At 38.7% G+C, this 20,699-nt stretch overlaps 3 protein-coding genes and 2 non-coding genes across 8 annotated transcripts in view; 4 read left to right on the forward strand and 1 right to left on the reverse strand.

Moving 5' to 3' along the window:
• The window catches only part of LOC111333723 (muscle, skeletal receptor tyrosine protein kinase), a 48,683-nt gene extending 28,231 nt beyond the window's left edge, over window positions 1–20,452 (forward strand). For 2 of the 4 annotated variants that reach the window (XM_088748042.1, XM_088748043.1), the window contains 6 exons: window positions 14,779–15,135; window positions 16,442–16,726; window positions 17,451–17,638; window positions 17,910–18,089; window positions 18,279–18,498; window positions 18,890–20,452. In XM_088748042.1, coding sequence (XP_088604168.1) covers window positions 14,779–15,135; window positions 16,442–16,726; window positions 17,451–17,638; window positions 17,910–18,089; window positions 18,279–18,498; window positions 18,890–19,071 — 1,412 coding nt within the window. In that variant the 3' untranslated portion in view covers window positions 19,072–20,452. Of the gene's footprint in view, window positions 1–1,092; window positions 1,314–2,622; window positions 2,756–3,069; window positions 3,525–3,775; window positions 3,860–8,722; window positions 9,044–11,201; window positions 11,362–13,399; window positions 13,852–14,778; window positions 15,136–16,441; window positions 16,727–17,450; window positions 17,639–17,909; window positions 18,090–18,278; window positions 18,499–18,889 lie in introns of those variants that run through there. The other 2 variants (XM_022939351.2, XM_088748044.1) reach the window with 2 other exon arrangements.
• On the forward strand, window positions 4,108–6,553 carry LOC148738146 (uncharacterized). Its single transcript, XM_088748045.1, has one exon. The coding sequence runs from the start codon at window positions 4,906–4,908 to the stop codon at window positions 6,478–6,480; it is 1,575 nt and encodes a 524-aa protein (XP_088604171.1). The 5' UTR covers window positions 4,108–4,905; the 3' UTR covers window positions 6,481–6,553.
• LOC148738147 (uncharacterized) lies at window positions 6,558–7,774 on the reverse strand. Its single transcript, XM_088748046.1, has 2 exons — window positions 7,554–7,774; window positions 6,558–7,465 (listed from the first exon to the last, which is right to left on the reverse strand). Exons 1-2 carry the CDS (start codon window positions 7,733–7,735, stop codon window positions 7,261–7,263), a joined length of 387 nt encoding a protein of 128 aa, XP_088604172.1. The 5' UTR covers window positions 7,736–7,774; the 3' UTR covers window positions 6,558–7,260.
• On the forward strand, window positions 12,131–12,204 carry Trnar-ucu (transfer RNA arginine (anticodon UCU)). The gene has a single exon. It is a non-coding gene; the product is annotated as a tRNA-Arg (tRNA).
• Trnar-ucu (transfer RNA arginine (anticodon UCU)) lies at window positions 16,172–16,245 on the forward strand. The gene has a single exon. It is a non-coding gene; the product is annotated as a tRNA-Arg (tRNA).
• Window positions 20,453–20,699: the final 247 nt, after the last annotated feature.

The following is a 20,699-nucleotide window of genomic DNA, read 5'->3' on the forward strand; positions in this document are numbered from 1 at the left end:
GCTGGCTTCGACGTCATGTTCTCGACCACCTTCCTAGAATCGTGTCTAAATATGCCGAACATGGGATGATCAAAGTGACTCAGCTAATAAGCAGCAAGTTTTTTTCAGGGTCAGAGTCTTAGGGCGTTCGTCGGCACACCCCTACGTAAGCTTCGTTTGTGTTTCACCTTCGATCCTCCCTCAGCACCCAAACAGAATATGTTCGGGTATGGAATAAACTGTCAAGTCAAACAGTCCAGGCTGAGAACATTACTTCTTTTAAATCATTAGCCATAAGGGACATTCAGAACATGAAGACCCCGAACCAGCTGAAAAGATTTTGAACAATTTACATTTATTGTTTCTTTTAGACTTCACATATTTATCGTAGATTATTAGCACTACAAATTAGTTATTCTACATCTCCCAGCATTAGCCTAGCTATTTGGGAGTACAAGTTCCAAGTTTCAAGTTCCAAGCAAATCTATCTATCTACATCAATAGAAGTCATCTAGGAAAGCAAGAGTAAAAGAGAGTATTAAATGATGGCTTAAATGTTTGGGCTCACGTCGTACACGCTCTGATGACTGACTAGAAACGACTATACAGGGCACGTCTGTCACACATTTCCTGTTTTACGGCTCCGAGGTCACCTAGGCTATGAATCAAAACGATTTTGAAGTGTTTCTAGGTTTTGAGGGGAATTCCCGCTACTATGAGAAGTATTCCGGAATTAATTACTTTTAGTGTTCCGGTGTTTCGGCGTACAAGAGAGAGCAGTATACCCGGTAGTTTTACTGATAACAAAAATGTCTTTACATACGCATGTCTACTGGTTCATATCATACCACAAAAACAACCTTTTCAAAATTTTATCAACCCCTCGGTGCCAGTGGTCAAATTTCTGTAAAATATTAACAACTGCTAAATCAACCAGGCGAGTAAAATTTTCATTGATTTATAAAGTTGGATCAGCGGATCTGCCGAACCAAAACCAAGGAGTTTATATTTAACAGGATCCCATAACCTGAAATTTAAGATGGTTTTTCCTGCTGCACCCAGATTATCTTGCGGTATTATTATCCTCATTTACGTGAGGTGAGCAACACGATCAGTGAACGACAAATACACACCTGATGGACGCATCATCCTGCAATTGTTGACTTAAACCTTGAAATCGCTTGCGTTTAGCATTTTGGAGACAACTGACGGTGTTTTCTCTTACTAATATAACACTATTTAAAGTTGATCAACGTACAACACAATGTTTTGGCGCGTGTTTTTGACGGCTGTGGTCATAACACATTTGGCGCTCGTGAATGGTGATGTTCAAGGTAGGTTCCTTGAGTTGTCTTTTTTATTATGGCTTCCGCATCACTTCCTTCGTTTCATTAGGGTCAATTTTTTCAATTGTAAAGGTAGATAGCTGCTGTCGTACGGTACTGTCAAAGTACTTAATTCAGTGTAAAGGTAGGAACTAGGTACTGAAATCGTAAATTATTAGTGGTTCCTTCTTTCAACGTTTACGAAACAGACCTTAGTGGGTACGAAGGAATTCTTAAACGTTAGTAGAACATTCGAACATTCCCAAACATTACAGTAGTTTAATAACGAGCTATGTTGGTCTGTAATCATTTTAGCATAGGTAATCTTCCAATAAACATCTTAAATTGAGCTGAATGAAAACGATCTGATCGCATCACAGCTAGTTGATTCACTCTTGTGTATAATTTACGTTCAGTGAAGGTCTTCTTCCACAGTTTTATCATACCTTTTACTAAACAAAATCACTGCTTAGACTCTTAGATATCTAATTCAGTTTTTTTTTTACCATACACTCTGTCGCGAGAGTCCGTTTAGTTTCACTTTAACGTCAAATATTATGTCATCGATGACAGATCAAATTTAGGATCTCTCGTTTTATAACTACTCAAGAATTCGCTGAAATTTGAGAAAATCTGTAAGTGGATGAAAATCGGATTGATTAGAGTATTTAATCTTTTTTGTGGCCCACGAAAGATGGGAAGGAAGTCACGAATAAAATAGATTGGGAAATTAACTGAGTAAGTGACCACGAATTCGAATATAGTTATTTATTAATCTGTTTATTCAGCGGATTGCAAAGCCGCCCAAAGTAAATACGTCTGAATAAATTAACAGTTATGTGATTAAATTAATACGAAAAATGAACAAACATCCCGCCCCATTAGCTCTTCCTGCGATCTCACCATGTGTACAAGGTTAGTAGAAATCATTTCAGGCTTGCTCGAATTCTTCTTGGGAAATGAGAACGGCCCATCCTTGTGAAATGACTCTCCGTTTGCGGTGTTTAATATCTCAAATATGAGAATATTCAGGTGGCAAATCCAGGAATTGTTGATGAGGGTGAGGAAAAAGGGGAATACAATCATTGAGTACCGAATATTTTTAAATTAGAGCCTAAATAAGCTATGAAATACTATAGGACAAGTAGGTATTTAATACTTCAAGTCGAGTAGTAATATGCGATCCTGTCGTTGGAGGAATCTTGGTTTCAGATAAGTGGTAAAAATCTGAACCCAACCCCCTCCCCCAGACTGTCCCCCTGTATCCACCGATGATGTTTATCGCTTGTTTGTTTGTTTGTATTGTTTGCCTGTTTAGAGAGGTCTTGTTCCCAGATCCCTGTACATGCTAAGTTGTCCTGCGGACAGATCAACCAAACTGTTTGTGCCAGGCTTAGTTGCTGTTGGAATGAAAGCGAAGTTAATCCTTCTCTGCAGTGTTTTAAGAAAAGGTAAAACCAAACTAGAATTCTCACCACTGACCAGAGCAAGTTTTAAAAATTGCTTGAAATAAACTAACAGCTGATTTGTAGACTTAAATCCAAACTTAGTGTTTAAAGGAAGTTTCATCTGTTATATCTATTTTAGTACAGGTTTTTATAGTAATGAGGTCAGGAGTTGATTACGGTAATAAATCGCTCACTGTAACTGTGAATCATTGAAAAATGATGCGACCATCCATTCAGTGGTTAATCTACATTTGTATAAATGTTATCCACTCATCAATTTATTTTGAACTTGATTCAAAATTTCATTCCTTCCACAGTAACGACATATCTCCTATCAGAAATACGACAATAACTTGTGCCTATTACAAGGGAAAAGTTTGCAAGCAAGCTTTCTCTAAAACGCTATTTCAATTAAGCCAGTTACCAAGACTTCACAAAGTGAAAAATGGTGTCGTTGAAGAACCTTTAAAAGCTACCGTGACGATTATCGAAAAGACTGTCAGGCATTCCGAATGTAGAGCAGCATTGATTGCTATGCTGTGCCATTACACTATGCCACCGTGTCAGACAAACAACAGCGTGACACATTTCTGTGTCGGGGATTGTAAAGAGTTGTTTTTGAAGTGTGGGCATTATATGGATCAACTTGAAGCTGCTATGAATCGCATACCGGGTGGAATGAGGTCTGAGCTGCCAATTCCAGGTTGTCGTGGGCTGAACAGCACCGACAAAAATGAAGAAGAAAATGGGACATGTATCAAACTTAACATGGGTAAGTAAAATAGCGCCTATACAAGCTTTTGAAACACACGAGGGCAGGCGGGCAAAGGACTGAGTCCATTTTTCCTAATTTTTTGTTTTCTGAAAGAAGAAATTGATTCAAATATTGCCATTAACTCCAGATGAAATTGGCTTTCTGAATGGATGAATGAGAAAGTGAATGAATAAATGAACACATGAATGAAAAATGAGTAAATCAAATAACTAGGTAGGTGACGATCATTTCTTTTGTCTCTTTTGCAGAACTTTCTCCATCTTCTGATGAAGAAGAGCCAATAGGAGTTCCTAAGATCCCTCCTATTACAAGGCGCCCTCCAGTTTTCAAAGGTGTGTCCTAGTAAATTATTTTGTGCCATCCCTGTAACTTACCTCCCACACAAGTCATTATCTCCCTAAGCTTTGATTTTGCTGGTGCTGATTGAAGAAGAACTACTTTTTAAACTTTTTTTGGCTCTGGTGCTTTGGATGTTATTTCCAATTTGAGAGGTAACAATTTCCCAACAAGAAATAAGATAATTTCGAGAATTGTATTTATATAGAGCATTTTGAATCTTTGATAAGCGATTATGACCATAAATTGCACAAGAATGCAAGAAGTGCGGGGGTGAACAAGTTTGATATTTACAATTTGGGTATTTGCTGCAACCCAACGCATCATCGCTTGAGGTTTAATTTTAAAAAGACATTTCTAGCGTCTTGCGATTTGTGCGTTTCGAAAAATTTTTCCGTCATTACTTTCCGTCCTTATAGCAAACTAGCTCTGGTTTCCTTCTTGTTGTAGTCAATGTAATGTAATATTTAACTGAACCGCTGAAGATAACGTGACATGTCTACCTAGTAGCTTACTGCTTACTACATGTGGGAAGTTATTACGCATTCATTTCTTAGAGGCTTGAAATATGAATGACACTTCTCTAATCTTATTACACTTCTCTAATCAACGATAATCAGTCGGACTATAAACTTCTTTTCGAGACTATTGATAATCTACTACACAGAAAGTGTGACATCTTATCCGCCATGCAACTCGCCGTCGGAGCTCGCAAATACGTTTGTCGAGTTTTTCTCTGATAAGATTACTAAAATACGTGTTGACCTTGATGCTGCAGCTGCTATTCACTCAGTTCCAGAAGTTCATAGACCTTATTCATAAATGGCCGCCGCGCGGGAACGGACTGGTTTCGAATGCATGAAAGCGAGGCTTGGTAGGCCAGAAAATTCTTGGAGAGCACATTTGTGACCGTATAATTTCTCAAATAATATTGTTGAAGTAGTCTAAAGGTTTTGAGGATATTGGCAGGAAAAATATTTCTTAGTCACTAAACGGGATATCCCTGAGTTAAAGAAAGATTTCCGCGTGAAGAGCCTTAGAGATGCCGACAAATTGCTGTGTCCCGCTCTGTACGAAGAAGGACAAGCGGGACAAGGAGACGGGTGAAAAAATTTCTTTTTTCCGTTTTCCAGAGGAGGAAAACCTAAAAAAGCGATGGCTTCATGCTATAAGAAGAGATATCGGAGCGAATTTTTCCTTAAATGGGGCAACTAGAGTTTGTTCCAGGCATTTCAGGAAAGAAGATTTGCAGAGAAGTCTTAGTGGAAAAGTTAGCCCCACACCAGGAGCTGTGCCGAGTCAATTCGTGTGGAAGCGAAGTTCGCCTCGTAAACGAGCACCACCGACACCACGCTGTACGGCTATAACAGTGACAAAAAAAAAAGCGCTTGAAGTTAGGGAGGCTGTGGATTCTTCCACCGAATGCAGCGAAATTATCAGTGAGCATGCTACATCAACAAATATGGCGGACTTAACAGTGGAAATGGAAAACACAACACAGGAGCGTGAGTGCAGCACTGATTTTGTCAAGAAATCAGAAAAAGATTCATGCATAGCTGAGCTTAACGACAAAGTTGCCGCAGCACTAACGAATAATGAAGAACTGGAGAAAGTGGTTTCAAAACTTAAAGAAAAAGTTGTGGATCTTGAGCGGAAATACGAGAAATGTGAGGAGCGGTTGTTTTCCTTTAAAAACATCGCCTCAAATGACTCACTAGTAGCATTTTACACCGGCTTTCCAAACTACCAAACAATGATGGTCCTGTACGAATTTTTGGATCCTGGTGAGCAGGGTGAGAACATTAACTATTGGCTGTCTGGAAAAGGTTTTGATAGCACCCCCAAGTCTGTGAAAAAAGGAAGACCACGGATCTTAAAACCAGTGGACGAGTTCCTTCTCACTTTGTGTAGGTTGAGACAAGGTTTTGCTGAGTTGCATTTAGCCCAATTATTTAATATTTCTCAGCCAACTGTTAGTCGCATCTTTATCTCCTGGATAAACTTTTTGTATTTAAAACTTGGCCATATTAATATCTGGCCATCCAGAGAACTAGTTAATGAGACAATGCCTGATGATTTCAAGGCAAAGTATCCTACCACAAGGGTAATCATTGACTGCACAGAGGTGCGCTGTGAAATGCCTAGTAGCCTCCTTTTAAATAGTGAGCTCTTTAGTTCATATAAGAACCATACCACTTTAAAGGCATTAGTGGGGATTTCACCTAAAGGGGGTTTCACATTTATTGGGCAGCTGTATACTGGAAGCATATCTGACAGGGAAATTGTAGAGCGGAGTGGCTTTTTGAATCTTCCCTTTTCGAAAGGAGACACTGTGATGGCTGACAAAGGCTTCACCATTGATGATATTCTTCCCCTAGGAGTCTCCTTAAACATCCCCCCTTTCTTGGGAATGTCTGAGCAGATGTCAGCCGAAGATGTGATTGCAACACAAGAAATTGCTAGCTTGCGAATCCATGTTGAGAGGGCCATTAACAAGGTGAAGAATTTTCGCATATTTGATGGGGTTATTCCATTCACCTATTTTGGGGTAGTAAATCAAATGTGGTGTGTGTGTGCAATGTTGTGCAATATGCATGATCCCCTCATCAGTGCTTGACCTATTAACATAAACTTAATAAATACCCCTCGTTGTTAATAAAAATAAAATTTGTGCTGTTTTTCCTATGCAAGAGATTGGTGTAAACACAACATGTATTTTAATGCCTTTCAACACTTGTATATGTTGTAGTTCAGTTTTATCCTTGGTTCAAATTTTATTTTCCTTTGTTTCCAACTCATTATCATACATAAACATGACTGAGAACAAAGGAAAATAAAATTTGAACCAAGTATAAAATTGAACTACAATATATACATTTCATTTCTTAAGTCCACATAACTTCTTCTTTCAAATTTGTTCCTATTCAATAGTTTAAGGACATTACTTGAGCAAAATTTTTCTGATCATATTTTGTGAGGAAATTTGAACTGTAACTCTTTCCAACCAATCAAGCTCTAATAAAATATTATTATAACAAATTCACCTTCTTAGGTTTATAAGAATATATATACTGGTAGTTGTCATAAATATTTACAGCTGAGAGATTCTATCAAACACGAGTCTACCTTTGAAGATCACTCACTTTCACAATTGAGATTATAAGAAGTTTAGCTGGTAATCACTGTCATAATTGATTGGAGCTTGCAAGTCAGCTGATCTTTGATACAAAATGTGAATATTGGCAAGTTGTATCAAAGTTAGGTGTATGTGAAATACATCAATACATAATTATAAGGTATTCGTCCTTCAGAAATGTTTTTGCCTTCTTTAAATTAGTTGGAATTGAGTGGTGCTCGGCATTTGCAACGCGCTTTCCAGAATTTGCCACGTGCTGGTTCATTTCGGCTCTTGTGAAACACGGCATCCTTTCAAGCGACTTTCCCCATCCATCGCTCGGGTGTATTTCACACTTGAGGTGACAGGAGAGACATAATCGTTTGGTAGTAAACTCGAAAACCTTGCCTTCCTTTTCGTGTAAATTTTATCTCCATCAGGGTCAACCAGCATTTTATCCCTTCCATTTTCAACATAGTCTTGGACTCTGCAATATAATAAAGCAATAATTCTCAACTGCACGTTTTCGTAAACTCTAAACTCCATATGATATCACTCACGAACTTAGCTCTCACCGTTTTACGAGCTGTGCTTTCGTCTTAAGACCCTTGAGTGAATCGCCACGACATCTCAACCAAAACTTTAGCTCGTCATTTTTCAGTGAAGAAGGATTTCTACCAGCTAAGGAAGCTCCAGGAATATCGTCTTCTGTGAGTATCACGCGCACAGTTCCATCAGAAGATCTGTGAGAAGCCATTGTGGTTTTGTTTTGATCTGTGAACCTTTGGCCTACCAAGCCTCGCTTTCATGCATTCGAAACCAGGCCGTTTCCGCGCGGCGGCCATTTATGAATAAGGTCTATTGGGTCTGTCCTTATACGTTTGATGCGTTTAATATGGTAACCGTCGATGACGTCCGTGAATGTGTTGGGAAACTTTCATCCAAATCATTACTTTCCGTCCTTATAGCAAACTAGCTCTGGTTTCCTTCTTGTTGTAGTCAATGTAATGTAATAGTTAACTGAACCGCTGAAGATAACGTGACGTGTCTACTTAGTGGCTTACTGCTTGCTGCATGTGGGAAGTTATTACGCATTCACTTCTGAGAGGCTTGAAATATGAATTACGGTGTTTAGAAAAAAAAAAAAAAAAACGATATATACAGGGCGATATTAACGTTTAACAAGACTTGAAGTACAATCGGCTTGAGTTGATGACGTTCCGGCAGAGATTTCAATCTAATCTCATCTGGAAACCGAAACTTTCGAAATGTTGTTCTCGCTCTTGTGTCCCCCTTGAAACTCCCATCTGATTTCTTGAACTATCGCTCTATCTTGTTCAAGCCCTTGGCACGAAACCGTACAGCTAAAAATCTTTATTTCATGGAATATTGTCATTAAAAAGTGAAGATTAATTACATTATCACATAAATACTTTGACTTCTGAGTTCATCCGAGTAAGAAACGAAGATGAATACGTGACATTACCAGTGAAACAAAAACACAATATTAATACGTTTGTTGTATACAGCGAGTCTCAACCTAAAATCGATATGCATGGAAACTATAATAATACAACAGAGAAATGATAGCAAAATGGGACTTACATGAAACGGTTTATATATATTGAGATACATTCGTTCTTCCAACGTGCTCTATTGCAATGTCTAATACTTGTTTAACTCGTATCCAGTCTTCCTCTCTTATTATTTTCGGTTGAGTGAGCATTCAAGTTAGTCATTACCGATTTACAAGCCGAGTGTTTCCGTTCGACGGACCGTCGAGTCATCACGCCATTTTGGTGCACGATTTGCACATAGCATTGTTAATTTATGGGTTAACAATGGTATAATTTTAGTAACACAACTTTTTAGTGGACAGATTATCGTTTCTACGTTCAAGAAAATATAGGATTTCGCGATTGCAGAAAGGTGGAATCCCAAATCGTAACACAATCAACTGACGCATTTTTATCGTCTATTACTCACAATATGGAAAAGATTTCGCGTCCACTGGTTGTGTTTCTTGTTTTGAGCTTATTCGTATGCACTGCCACTGTATCTGAAGGTAAGTATTGGTCAATCTTGTCTCGTAATTTGCGCTGAAAATCTTTTTATTGCGCAGTGATATGTGATAGATTAGTTTGGAACTTGAGACAATATTCGCTTCACTTCATCGGTACGTAAACGATCAATGGCTTTAAACTGTGAATTTGATTAACCAATTATTTTGAAAATCGGAGCCAAAAACATTCAATGTAAAAAGTGTGCCTCTTTGTACCGTCATACATAAAAATATCACCTCGTCTGATAAGACACAACATGTATGTTTAGTATTTTAAGTAATGTTTCTCTTTCGATCACTAATTATTCCGCGAGCGAAACAGCTCAAATTCCATCAGGGTCGATAAATGCTCTGATGAAGTTTGTAGAAGGCCTGTACCTTTAAAATTTAATGATAGTTATCTTGGAAAATAGTAGATGAACACTATTTTAGGACTTGATCATCCAAGACCGCTTTGTAAACAGTAGGTTTTCGGCGTTGGTCGGTATTCGCAGTTGACTGACATGAGTGGAAATTGCTCGAAAAATTGCTCAATATCACGAGAGTTTCTCAGTTGCAAGACGACATAACTACATAACTACATAGATGAGCGAATGACTCTGAATAAAATGACCGAAGAATTAGTCGAAACCTCAGAGGTCAAATGGACAGGATCAGCTTTGTAAAAAATTGTATATTAATCAGATAAAGTAATCAGGAAAATATATTGTAAACTGATCGTGTGGAACAAACTCTCAGTGGTTATTTATAAGCGTTTACTTGCTGGCGTAACAACTTTTTAACCAAAGGAATAAACCGAGATTTTTGGAACCTATCAAGAATCCGTTTTGAACTCCCAGTCATTTCAAGTTTGTGCGCGTTTTAAACAGAATTATTCATGGTTTTTTCGTCGACTTACAATAACTCCCTCAACTCGTCACGCACGGATTAAGTTCAACACAACTTTTGTTCCTTTTACAAACAGGATTTTATTTTGCATGACAATAAGACCCTTGGGTAATAAAACACTGATTTATGCAGAGTGACAGACACATTGTTTTTCTTGAGTGAATTACGCGTGAAGATCAAAGCAAGCAAAGTTATTTGGAAGTTGAAACATTGACGAAAACTCCTCCATATGAGCCTCAACACATAGGCCGAGGTCACGTTTTCGGAAGTGAAATTGTCCACCCTTTCAAAGTACTCCGGTTACCCTTTCCAAGTGTTTTTTTTTTTAATCGTGCCTTCTTAAGTGCTTGTTTAACTTACGTGATGACATTTTGATTTAGTAGCGGATCTAGGAGGAGGGTTTGAATGTTAGAAACTATGTGGCCTTTTCTACGAGTTGTGTGGAACCAAAATTCTTCCAACAAAAGAATCTCTTGTAACTACTGTACTTGCAGATGTAGCCAGGCCACTCTACAAAGGCCGCCTCGAAAGCAAAGGGGATGAAGCGGCTGTGGAAAGGTGTTCAAACTAGTTGCTTGGTTGCCGACTAACGTGGACAGTCAATATTGGGGGCTCGCGGCGTTTTGTTGCACCGTCCGTCAATTTGTGACTTACATGTACAGGCCATTGTTTAGAGGCTATGAATGAGTTAAAGCATCGCGTTGGCAGAAAAAATTGAACTCTGATTTCACTCACTATTCATATAATCCTTAAGAGTATGATAACAAAAATAACAAAACATGTCTTGTTCATAGTAACTTGAAATATTATCAGTTAGGTGTGAAAACGGCCGGAAGCATTTGGCAAAAAGTACTTTCTGACGTACATTAGCGATCTGTACCGTAGTGCAGAGGTGTCTTCCGATAATTCTAAACCAGACATAAAACACTTGGAAAAAAAAAATGCTACCAAAACAGAGAGAAAAACGCATAATAAGAAGAGCATAGGTGGGTTTATTGTTTGCACGGGATGGAAAATGCATTTTCCAAGATTAGGTCCAGTAAAGAGAAAACAAAAAGGGAAATTATAGAAAGTACATTTTCAGTATTAGGTCCCGTGACGAGAAAAAAAAAAAAGGCAAATTATTCTCTCTTGGTCCCCTTTCTTTTTTTTTGCTGAATAGCACCAAAAAATGTTTTTATCAACGAATAGGTAAATATTTTAGGCCACTGTTTGCGAAGTTGCGCGCCCAAATTATCGTGAAATATACAAATGTCATTTCGTTTGTTTTCAGGGGCGTTTGCGCCACCGCGGGTAAATTGTTCGACAATCGCTCCAGATGAGAAAGTGGGTTGCGTGGTGCCGGAAAATACAAACAAGACCACATGCCTTTTTCTTGGATGCTGCTGGAATGATGCAGAAACAGATTCTGCAAAGAAATGTTACACAAAAAGGTATGGACAGGAAACCAAAGATGAAAACTAGAATATTTGAAAGAACGAAATTAGAAGATAAAAACGTCTCCCGTTCCCCTTCAATCTTTTGATCCCAATTAGTGACAAGCTTCTAATTTCTCTTTGCAATATCGCCCCTGAATCACACATGAAGGTTATGAGAATAAACGAAATGATCACCACTTTAGGAAGTTCTTGATTGTTAGACAAATTCTCCTCATCAGCGCCGTAGTGAATGTAGAAGAAAATAGTTTGGAGAATATGCAAACTGTTGTTAGTGTATAAAGGGTTCATTCGCGACAAAGAGAGAAGAAACATAAACAAGAAAAAAAATAAAGAAAAAACTGAAAGATAATCACACAAGGCGCCAAATTAATTTATGAGATCGATGTGGGGAGGCAAGAAGAGTTTGATTTCATTTTGAGCAAAGCGTTTCAAAGTGACCACGCTCGTGTTTCTACATCATAATGGATATTTCTATGCTTTATACGCAATCTTGAAAGTGAAGAAAAATTAGATATTGAAATCCCATTTCAACTGCCTAAAGGGGAGGAGAAAGACTATTGCACGTAGAGTCAAATTAATGGTAGAACATTTCTTATTTTTTACAATTCATTGCCACCACATGTTAGCAGGTGCATTAGATTAACCCTAATGTTTACCTCACGGCAACCAACAACTGTTGTACAAAAACCAAACGAGGATATTTTTGTTTCGAAGAAAACAAGACGTAATAACTTTAAAATAATCAAGATTGTTTGTATGTGAAGCCCCCGTGGCGCAATGGACTAGCGTGTTGGACTTCTAATTCAAAGGTTGTGGGTTCGAGTCCCACCGGGGGTGGAACTTTTTTATCTTGTCTTAATACTTTGTGATTGTCATTTCTCACCAAGATGTTTCGAATGAACTGGAGTTAAGTATTATCACATATTTAGAATTGTTTGGTTCGCCAATATTTGCTAACTTTTTTTTAGCAGAAATTCCTTTCCTCGACTTACTAATTGCAATTTTAGAAGGGAGACCTGCAACTTGTGCACCAAAGATATGCTAAATCGTCTTGCACGTCTTGATTGGAATGTTGTTTTTTTGGATTGTCCTTGTATATCCCCATTGGCTTGTTTTTGATGGTGGTTAAAAAAAGTGAGAGAGACGAAAAAGTTGCGCCTAGGTGTTCCGGCCATTCGGAGTTTATCCCGCTTTCTGTAGCATGAAGTGATTAAGAGTGTTGCTCCTATCTCTGGATGGGATGCTTCTCAAGTTTTGGTAGCCCCCTCTCCCTCCCTCCCCCTCCCCCCCCCCCCCGCCCACCGGCATTTGACCAGATTCTTCCTGTCTTGCTCAAGATCACATCAAAATGATGGTGTCGCAATTGATGATTTATATCAAATGCATAATAGTGTCGGATCAAGAAGTCAGTGCCTATTTATGACGATTAAATTGCATGTTGATAAAAGGACTTTCGTTGTTTTCAGGATGTAGTAGCATCCAATGTAGTGGATCCTTTCGACTGCATAATTATAGTCTTCATCCGATGAGTCTGACTGCTCACGCATTACGTCATGAAGTATTATTCCCCGCTGAGATTAGCTGGTTTCCAACAGCTATGAGTGACGCATGTCAATCATTTGTTCCTCAGTGAGCAGATCAATTGCACTAAAGCATATTGGAAAGAACTGATTACAATTTTATGAACACTTATCATTGTATCCCTCATTGAGTTCGTGCGCTGTGATTAGTCAATTTAGCAGGCCGTATTTCACTTAACGGCTCGTTAAATTCTAAATTTTGTGTGAGTTGAAATGTTCCCCTCCTTTTGAACTCAGAGATGTGACAAATATCTTACGAACCTAATCTTTTCCGCCCGGATTTAAGGCGCGCGCGCTTCGACCCTGGGCAATAGTTTCATGCAGAAAGAAGAAACTCGGTCTGTACCTTACAGTGTGGACCTCGAACTGTATTGATAAGAGGTAAATATTGCAGGTTGATCAAGATAAAAGAAGTTCAGTACTAAAGAGTTTCAATTTCTTTCTTTGTTTAGAGGAGGAAGCTGCATGCCTTATCGAGGAAAAGTCTGCCAAGTGTCATTGAACTCGTCCCTTCCATTTTATCGCAACAGCGATCGTTTCTTCGACAACAAATATGGCCTACCAGCCACCGAACAGTTTCTTGCCAGGGTTCTACAAATAATCGACCAGCTTGTGAAGGACAACGAAAAGTGCAGATACATCTTAACAAGCTTGCTTTGTCATTACACTGTGCCCCCTTGTTATCCGGATGGCACAGACATAAAGTACTGCAGGGGAGACTGTGCGGCCATTTTCAAGGAATGTAGCGCCCCCCTGAATCAAGTGATTGGTGCCGTGACTCTGCATGTGGCTGCGAAAAACATCGATTTTATACATACGAGTCTACCGAACTGTTCTGGACACCCCGTGGAAGAGAATTTTAAGGACAGACCAGAGAAAACCTGTATCAAGACGGGCTTTTTCAGTAAGTGAATATGTATTAAGTAATAAGGAATTTTTTTTAGAGCGAGATTAACTTCTCCTGTGTTGCACAAAGGAATACAGACCAGTCTGGAAAGAGAATCGCGCAGTCTTTCACCCCCTAGCATCAGTGTGTGCATTTCCCATACTTTTTTCTCAGTAGAATCGGTTTATCCCAGTTATAGTCCAGTGATAATCGACATGCGTCACTCACAGCTGTTGGAAATAAGCCAATCTTAGCGGAGAATAATATTGGAATTTTTAGGACAACACGAGAATTTGTTCGTGAAATTTGAACAGTAGTTATCCCCTTTACTTCGTAATGGTGATGAGCGTCTGATTTTCCTAAGAGTATCAACTTTGAATCAACCAGAAAGGTCATTTAAAAAAAAAAAGATTGCGAACTTCAGACGTTCTTTACTGTTAAACAACTTTTCCTGTAATTACCATAGGAAATGTATAAAAAACAGTTGGGAGAACTTACACTCTGATGTTTATTTATTCTTAAGCTTTCTAATATTGTTTAGGGTATTGTTTAACAAGGACAAGCGATTATTGCGTAGTAGAATCTACAGAAATTAAATCTGAGTCTTTTCTTTTGCTTTCATGAAATATCATCCTAGATATGCCAGGTTTCTGCGATTTTTCTGGAATATTAAACAGTGAAATTTTAATCAGACAAATAGAGCACTGATATGTAGCAGTTATTTTATGACAAAGTAAGACATTTTGATCGGTTCAGATTCGATTCGATTCTTCCTGGGGACTCAGAATTTTTTCTTTGTCTCACGCTTTGACTAGACGAAAAATCATCTATCTAGATTTCTTTGCAGAGCTCGCAACATACCGTCTTTCTTATTCTTTACAAAAATCACAATATTTGTTTGAATAGATCCAGAAACTCAACTGATCTCTTGTCTTCTCTCTTCAGATTATACAGAGACCACAATGGGTGTAAACACTGGGAAACCGACCCCACAACCTGAAAGTAAACTGGAAATTATTCTTCCAATTGTCATAGTTTGCCTTTTCATCATTGCGGTATGTGTCATCGTGTTCGCTCTTCATCGAAGACACAAGAAAAGGAGGGACGCTGTAGATAATGGGCATGCGCTAACCCAAAAAGGCTCTATTACAATGAGAGACAGGTTACGAGCTGAGTCCTTAAAAAGCCTTGACTCGCGCCTGTTAGGACTTTATGATCCAAACAAACTGAGGCAATACAGGTTGGACCATGTACAGTACGTGAAAGATTTGGGAGAAGGATTCTTTGGGAAAGTTTTCCAAGGTACTCTTTACTTAACTAGAATTTCACAAGGTTATTTCCTCGTATTGCTCTGCGTACCCTATTGCGCATAACTATCACATACCATTTGCGATTTTGGTTATGCAATATTTCATTGTGGGCGGTCAAAGGTGGTGTTGGCCTAAAGTGTTAATAAGGCATTTTCGTCAGCCCCAGAGTAAAATAACAGGCACAACCAGTCATATGCTTTTTGAAGTATAAAGTGAGATAGCAAACAGAAGTACGAGCAGTTACTTATAACTGCTCTCTTGTCACGAACTGGAATCAATAAATCGGTTATTTTTAGCCCATTGAATGTACAATGACAGTAAGGAGGCGGGAGTGGGAGCGTAGTAAATATCGCTCCTCTCCTCAAGTTTTTTCCACAATTTTTTAAGAGTATTTTACCACAACAACACAATTTCATGACCACCGTTCACTCGCATAACAGTTTCGTTCTCTGAACATTTGGTGGAAATGAATTGATAGGTTGTGGAGATATTACGGAAGACGTGACCTATCGTCCAGTATTTTAGTAGGACAGGAAATCTCACAGTACACTAAGATAACTCAGTATGCCAATTTGGATCACATCTGATTTTCACAACATGATTGTAAAACAGAGGGTGGCTCAGCAGATTGTGAGGTTTGGAAAAAGTTTGGAAAAGCACAAATTTGTCAATACCTTCCAATATGGAGTCAGTTGTAAGGATAACAGAAGTTTCATTTGAGTTCCATTTCGTATTCCCCATTTGTTTAGAGCTCAGTCGTTGATTAATCGACAAATATGAGGTGAGTTGGTCATGGGCGACCCTCTCGCAAACTTTAGATAGTATTGGCAAAAGCGAGATAGGCCGATTATTACTTGGAATTTCTGGGTCACCGTCCTTTAAAATAGGAACAACTTCAGCTTTTTTCCAGTCGGCAGCAACAGCATTTACGTTACAATAACCAACAACTGTTGTTGAAAACCAAAGCAAGGAGGAATATGAAAAAAAAGCACGATCAGATAAGTCAGAAAAAGATTTGTGTCATTGAAGCCCTCGTGGCGCAATGGACTAGCGTGCTGGACTTCTAATTCAAAGGTTGTGGGTTCGAGTCCCACCGGGGGTGCATTTTTTATTTTTTCTTTCGCTCAATTTGTGAATGTTTTTTCTCATTTGAATATTTCGAATCAACTCGGATTGAGTATAATCACACATTTAAGAATTGTTCAGTTCGTCTGTCTTCCCTCTCTCTTTAGGCAAATTCCTTTCCTCAATAAGGCATCTTAAGATTTATGTTAACTCTCTTTGTAATTCCATTTTAGGTCGCGCTTCTGGTCTGAATGATAAACAAACAAAAAAGGTTATTCCTGTTGCGGTGAAAGCGTTAAAGGACGAGCCTTCGAAGGAACAAAAAGACGAGTTTTTCCGAGAAGTAACCCTGATGTCCATTCTCACTCATCCAAATATTGTTCAGCTCTTAGCTGTGTCAACTGAGGAGGAACCCTACGGAATGCTGTTCGAATTCATGAGCGGTGGGGATTTGAATCAATATTTGAGGAATGCATTACCAGCTGAAACATCGCTGGACTCCAGCGAGAAAGGGAAGGGTAGGTATTGGCTGCGTGAGTACAGGTATTGCTACTGGTACTCTGTGTGGAACAGAGTAAGGTCACCTTATGTCCCTCAGAGGTGTTGGACACTTTCTCTTTCTCTCAGGATCGGATATTCTTAATTATGCTGCAGTCCCTCCTTGGCGAATTCCGTCATGTAAGACAAAAACGAGAGATCTTTGAATTAAAATCAAAATTAATATGAACCTTAGAGAACAAATTCTCTGACTTTGTCTGTATTCCCTACTTTTCGTTTGCCTCACTCAGCTGACTTCAAACCCTTTTCTTATTTCGCTGAATTCTTTTTTGCACCCGACGCACTTTGCCGAAAAGGAGGGACTGATCATAGTCTATTGTTGTTTAGGAATACAAATGTACCACGACTCAAACGCGACAGGTATGATTTAACGCTTGACGGTTTAGCAACGCGATACACTGCGCTCGCGTTTGTGCTGAGTTTTTGGGAGCAATTGATTTGCGATTTAATCCGGCACCGTTTGATTCAGGCATTTGTACTTCTGGTTACCTCTGATACTCACTCTTTTTCCCCTTGAAGAAAAGTTGTCACATTACCTTGTACACTTTCGGCCTGTTGACTGCTTATAGGGAAATACCAAAATAAGGATGCGCATTTTGTTAAAATTAAATTGCAAACCACCTTAAGATCTCACAAACGGTACATCTGTAACATGACTGGTCTTCTTTCCTTCTTTTTCGTCAGTTTACCTCTCACAGGAGGCCCTTGTGTCTGCCGCAACTCAGATCGCCGCTGGTATGCAGTATTTGGCCGAAATGAAATTTGTTCACAGGGACCTGGCTACGAGGAACTGCTTAGTCGGAGATGATTTCGTAGTGAAGATCGGAGATTTTGGAATGTCACGTGATATATATACTACAGATTACTATAAGGTATGCTACACAAACAAGTTTTCTTTTGTTAGACGGTTTCGGCCAAAACGTTTACATCCGTGTTACTACTCAATCCAGGCTTACTTTCCTGTCACAAGACGGTTTTTAGACAAATCGCTTATTTTAAACCTCTTAAATATTAACCCTTTGATGAGCTTCTCATTTCCCCTTATCACACGTTTAGGTCAAGAGAACAAAGGAAATAATCATCTACTGATTATAATCAAAGTCCCATATCTTCAAGAGTCTTTTTATCTTTGCATATTTTTAGATGAGCAAAGAAACATTGCTGCCCATCCGCTGGCTGGCTCCTGAAGCTTTCCTGTACGGCAAGTTCAGTCTCAAGTCGGACGTGTATGCATATGGTGTGGTACTCTGGGAGATTTTCACGTTTGGTCTGCAGCCCTATTATGGTTATACTAACAAAGAAGTGATGGAATTTATTCAGAAGGTATTGTATTCATCGAAAACAACCGTCTCAGTTCTATGAGAAAGTGTCACATTTTTTGTTTTAAGCTGATGATTGGAAACTATAGGACAGGGGCGTCCCACTATGGAATATAGAAGAATACCGTAAAATTGCTTTTTCTGTTTGTCTATCTATCCACTGATGTATTTGCTTACTTATTCCTTCGAACAGGGTATTCATTTAGGGAAACCAGACAACTGTCCGGACTTCGTATATGCTATAATGAAAGATTGTTGGACAAAAGAAGCAGAGAAGCGTTTGGAATTCACAGCTATAAGTAGGCGTCTAAAAAACCCTTATCATGATTATGACATGCCGCCAGCTACAGAAACTGACGAAACAATCGAGCAAAGAGAGGAAGCAAAAGAAAGCGACGAGAATTTACCATCAGGTAAAATGCAATTCAAGTAATTTTAAGAAAAAGGAAAAAGAAACCCGATCGGAAATTGAGCTCTAGCCGTGGTCTTGAAGAAGATTCCATTCTCAAAATGCCCCTCTCTTCACAAATTTGATAGGGTTTCGTGGAATGGTCTTAGCAACGCAACAAAGTGATTAAAGTTACCGCTGACCGAATATCATCTCATCCATTGGGGGAAGGGCGGGAAGAGGCAGTGTTTTCGCCTCAGAAACCGGACATAAGCACTTGCAGATATGAGCCATGTGTGTCTTTTAAAATTCATTTGTAACCATTATTACAACATTCTTCTACCTTTAGTAGGAGTTGCGCTTCCTAAAACAACGTGCAAACAGATACACTTATGTAATCGTTCTCGTGATTTCAGACACAGGAAACTACGATATTCCCAGGAATTCTGCTTCAAGTGATTACGACATTCCCCGGGCGATAACGCTCGAGTCAAACTACGACGTGCCGAGGTCGAACGAAGATATCCGAATGAGTACTGCCGACAACGACGAGGAGGAGGAGAAGAACGAAGAAGCTCCGAGTGACGTTGCAGTTTGATTTGTCACCCAACACAACTGCAAAAACGTCGTTTTCAATATCAAAAAGACCAAAAATGAATTAACACTAAGCATATAAAATACGTTATTAGACCTTTTCACTAGTTGCAGAAGGAATTTTTAGAACTCGACTCATTTTACCATGGCATGAGTGTTGCAATTGGGTGTGTATGTCACATGGATGACATGACTAGGAAAATTCTAGAGAGGAATTCAGATAAATTTCATTCTACTCCAGCGAGGTTTTTCAATGCTGTGGACACGTTTTCTTAGCTAGAGCAACATTTTACAGTTTGAAAACTGCATTGGCAAACAGAATTTGCTCGTTTTAACATGGCTTTTCTCATGCTAGACGGATTTTTCAGTCAGGCAACTGTACACGGTGTAATAAATCATGAAAGAAAGATAGGCTATCACTTTCATGAGGTTTACTTGATTTTCCAAAAAAAATTATTTATGATCTCGCGTAAACAAAAGACGTCACAAATTCAATGCGTTTTCGCTCATCGCTTTAAAATTTATTACGCGAAATTGAAATAGTTTCTATTTCCAAGTATTTATCTTAAAATACAATACCAGAGTTGCCTAGTGGGTGATGTCACTCTTAACAGCTTTTTTTAAATTTGATACTAAGATCTTGAAATACAAAGCGACAAATTCATTCCTCTGTTAAAACATTCGCAAACTTTATGGAGTTTTTTCTTTTATTAATCATAGTCGTTATGAAAACTTGCATCAGGTGTTTCGTGTTCTTTGGACAATACTTGGTTGACTGCATAAAGACACAATACGTTTCCATGGTAGTTAAATCTAAGTTAATGCCAATCGTGTTTTGAACATGAACCTACGAAAATACTATGTTTTAACATTTAAATTGCCACATTCGAAAAAAAGGAATCGGTCAAAAGCCCGTCTTGATCACGTTACAATTTAACAGTAGTATTTTCAGGTAATATTATACACAAGTAAAATTTCAGAGTTTGTTCTGTCAACAATTTTGCACTTTGTTCTGGATCATAACTCGATCCATATTAGTAGGGTCTGTTTTTAATTGCACTCATTTCCTATAACTTGATGAAGATCAAAAAGGAAGCTGATGGATGGGGAATTTTTAGAAGACTTCCTAAAACTTTGTGCCTCTTTTTAGGCTCAGTGTTGTATAAAGACGTAATCAAATTGACCAACGACTTCACTGGCATACTTATAAACGTTAGCAGATCAATGTGACTTACGTAATTCCTCTGATGTATTTTATTTCAAACACGGTTGTCAGTTTTATTTCAGCCGGTTTTTGTCAGCTGATGTAAAACATCAGTTGTTGTGTTAGTAAAGTAATTGTACCAGTTATCATAGGTACTAAATATGAACATCATTTTAGGAAATGCGATTGTTTGCCTTATTTTGGGAACGAAGCGAGTTTTAGCCCCACACGCATTTTATCTCTCTATTTTGAAGCAGGTGCAGGCGGAATGTATATACAGTGGAACTTGTATTACGCGGCATCGTATCACGCGGTCTTTCTATATTAAGCGGTCGGTTTTCAAAGTCTCAATTTTTTTCCCCGCGGCTAGTGTAACTTTCACCCATGTCTGAGTCTCAACGGCCTGTTTGTGTTGTCTTCCACCTTTA

Source organism: Stylophora pistillata, chromosome 2, assembly GCF_964205215.1.
Source record: "Stylophora pistillata chromosome 2, jaStyPist1.2, whole genome shotgun sequence".
Lineage (NCBI taxonomy): Eukaryota > Metazoa > Cnidaria > Anthozoa > Scleractinia > Pocilloporidae > Stylophora > Stylophora pistillata.

Excerpts from the sequence above, each read along its gene's own strand:
- LOC148738146 (XM_088748045.1), top strand. The coding sequence starts at position 4,906 with ATGCCGACAAATTGCTGTGTCCCGCTCTGTACGAAGAAGGACAAGCGG.
- LOC148738147 (XM_088748046.1), bottom strand. The coding sequence starts at position 7,735 with ATGGCTTCTCACAGATCTTCTGATGGAACTGTGCGCGTGATACTCACA. Across the intron at positions 7,466-7,553 it reads AAAGCACAGCTCGTAAAACG|AGTCCAAGACTATGTTGAAA; the intron begins GTGAGAGCTAAG and ends ATTATATTGCAG.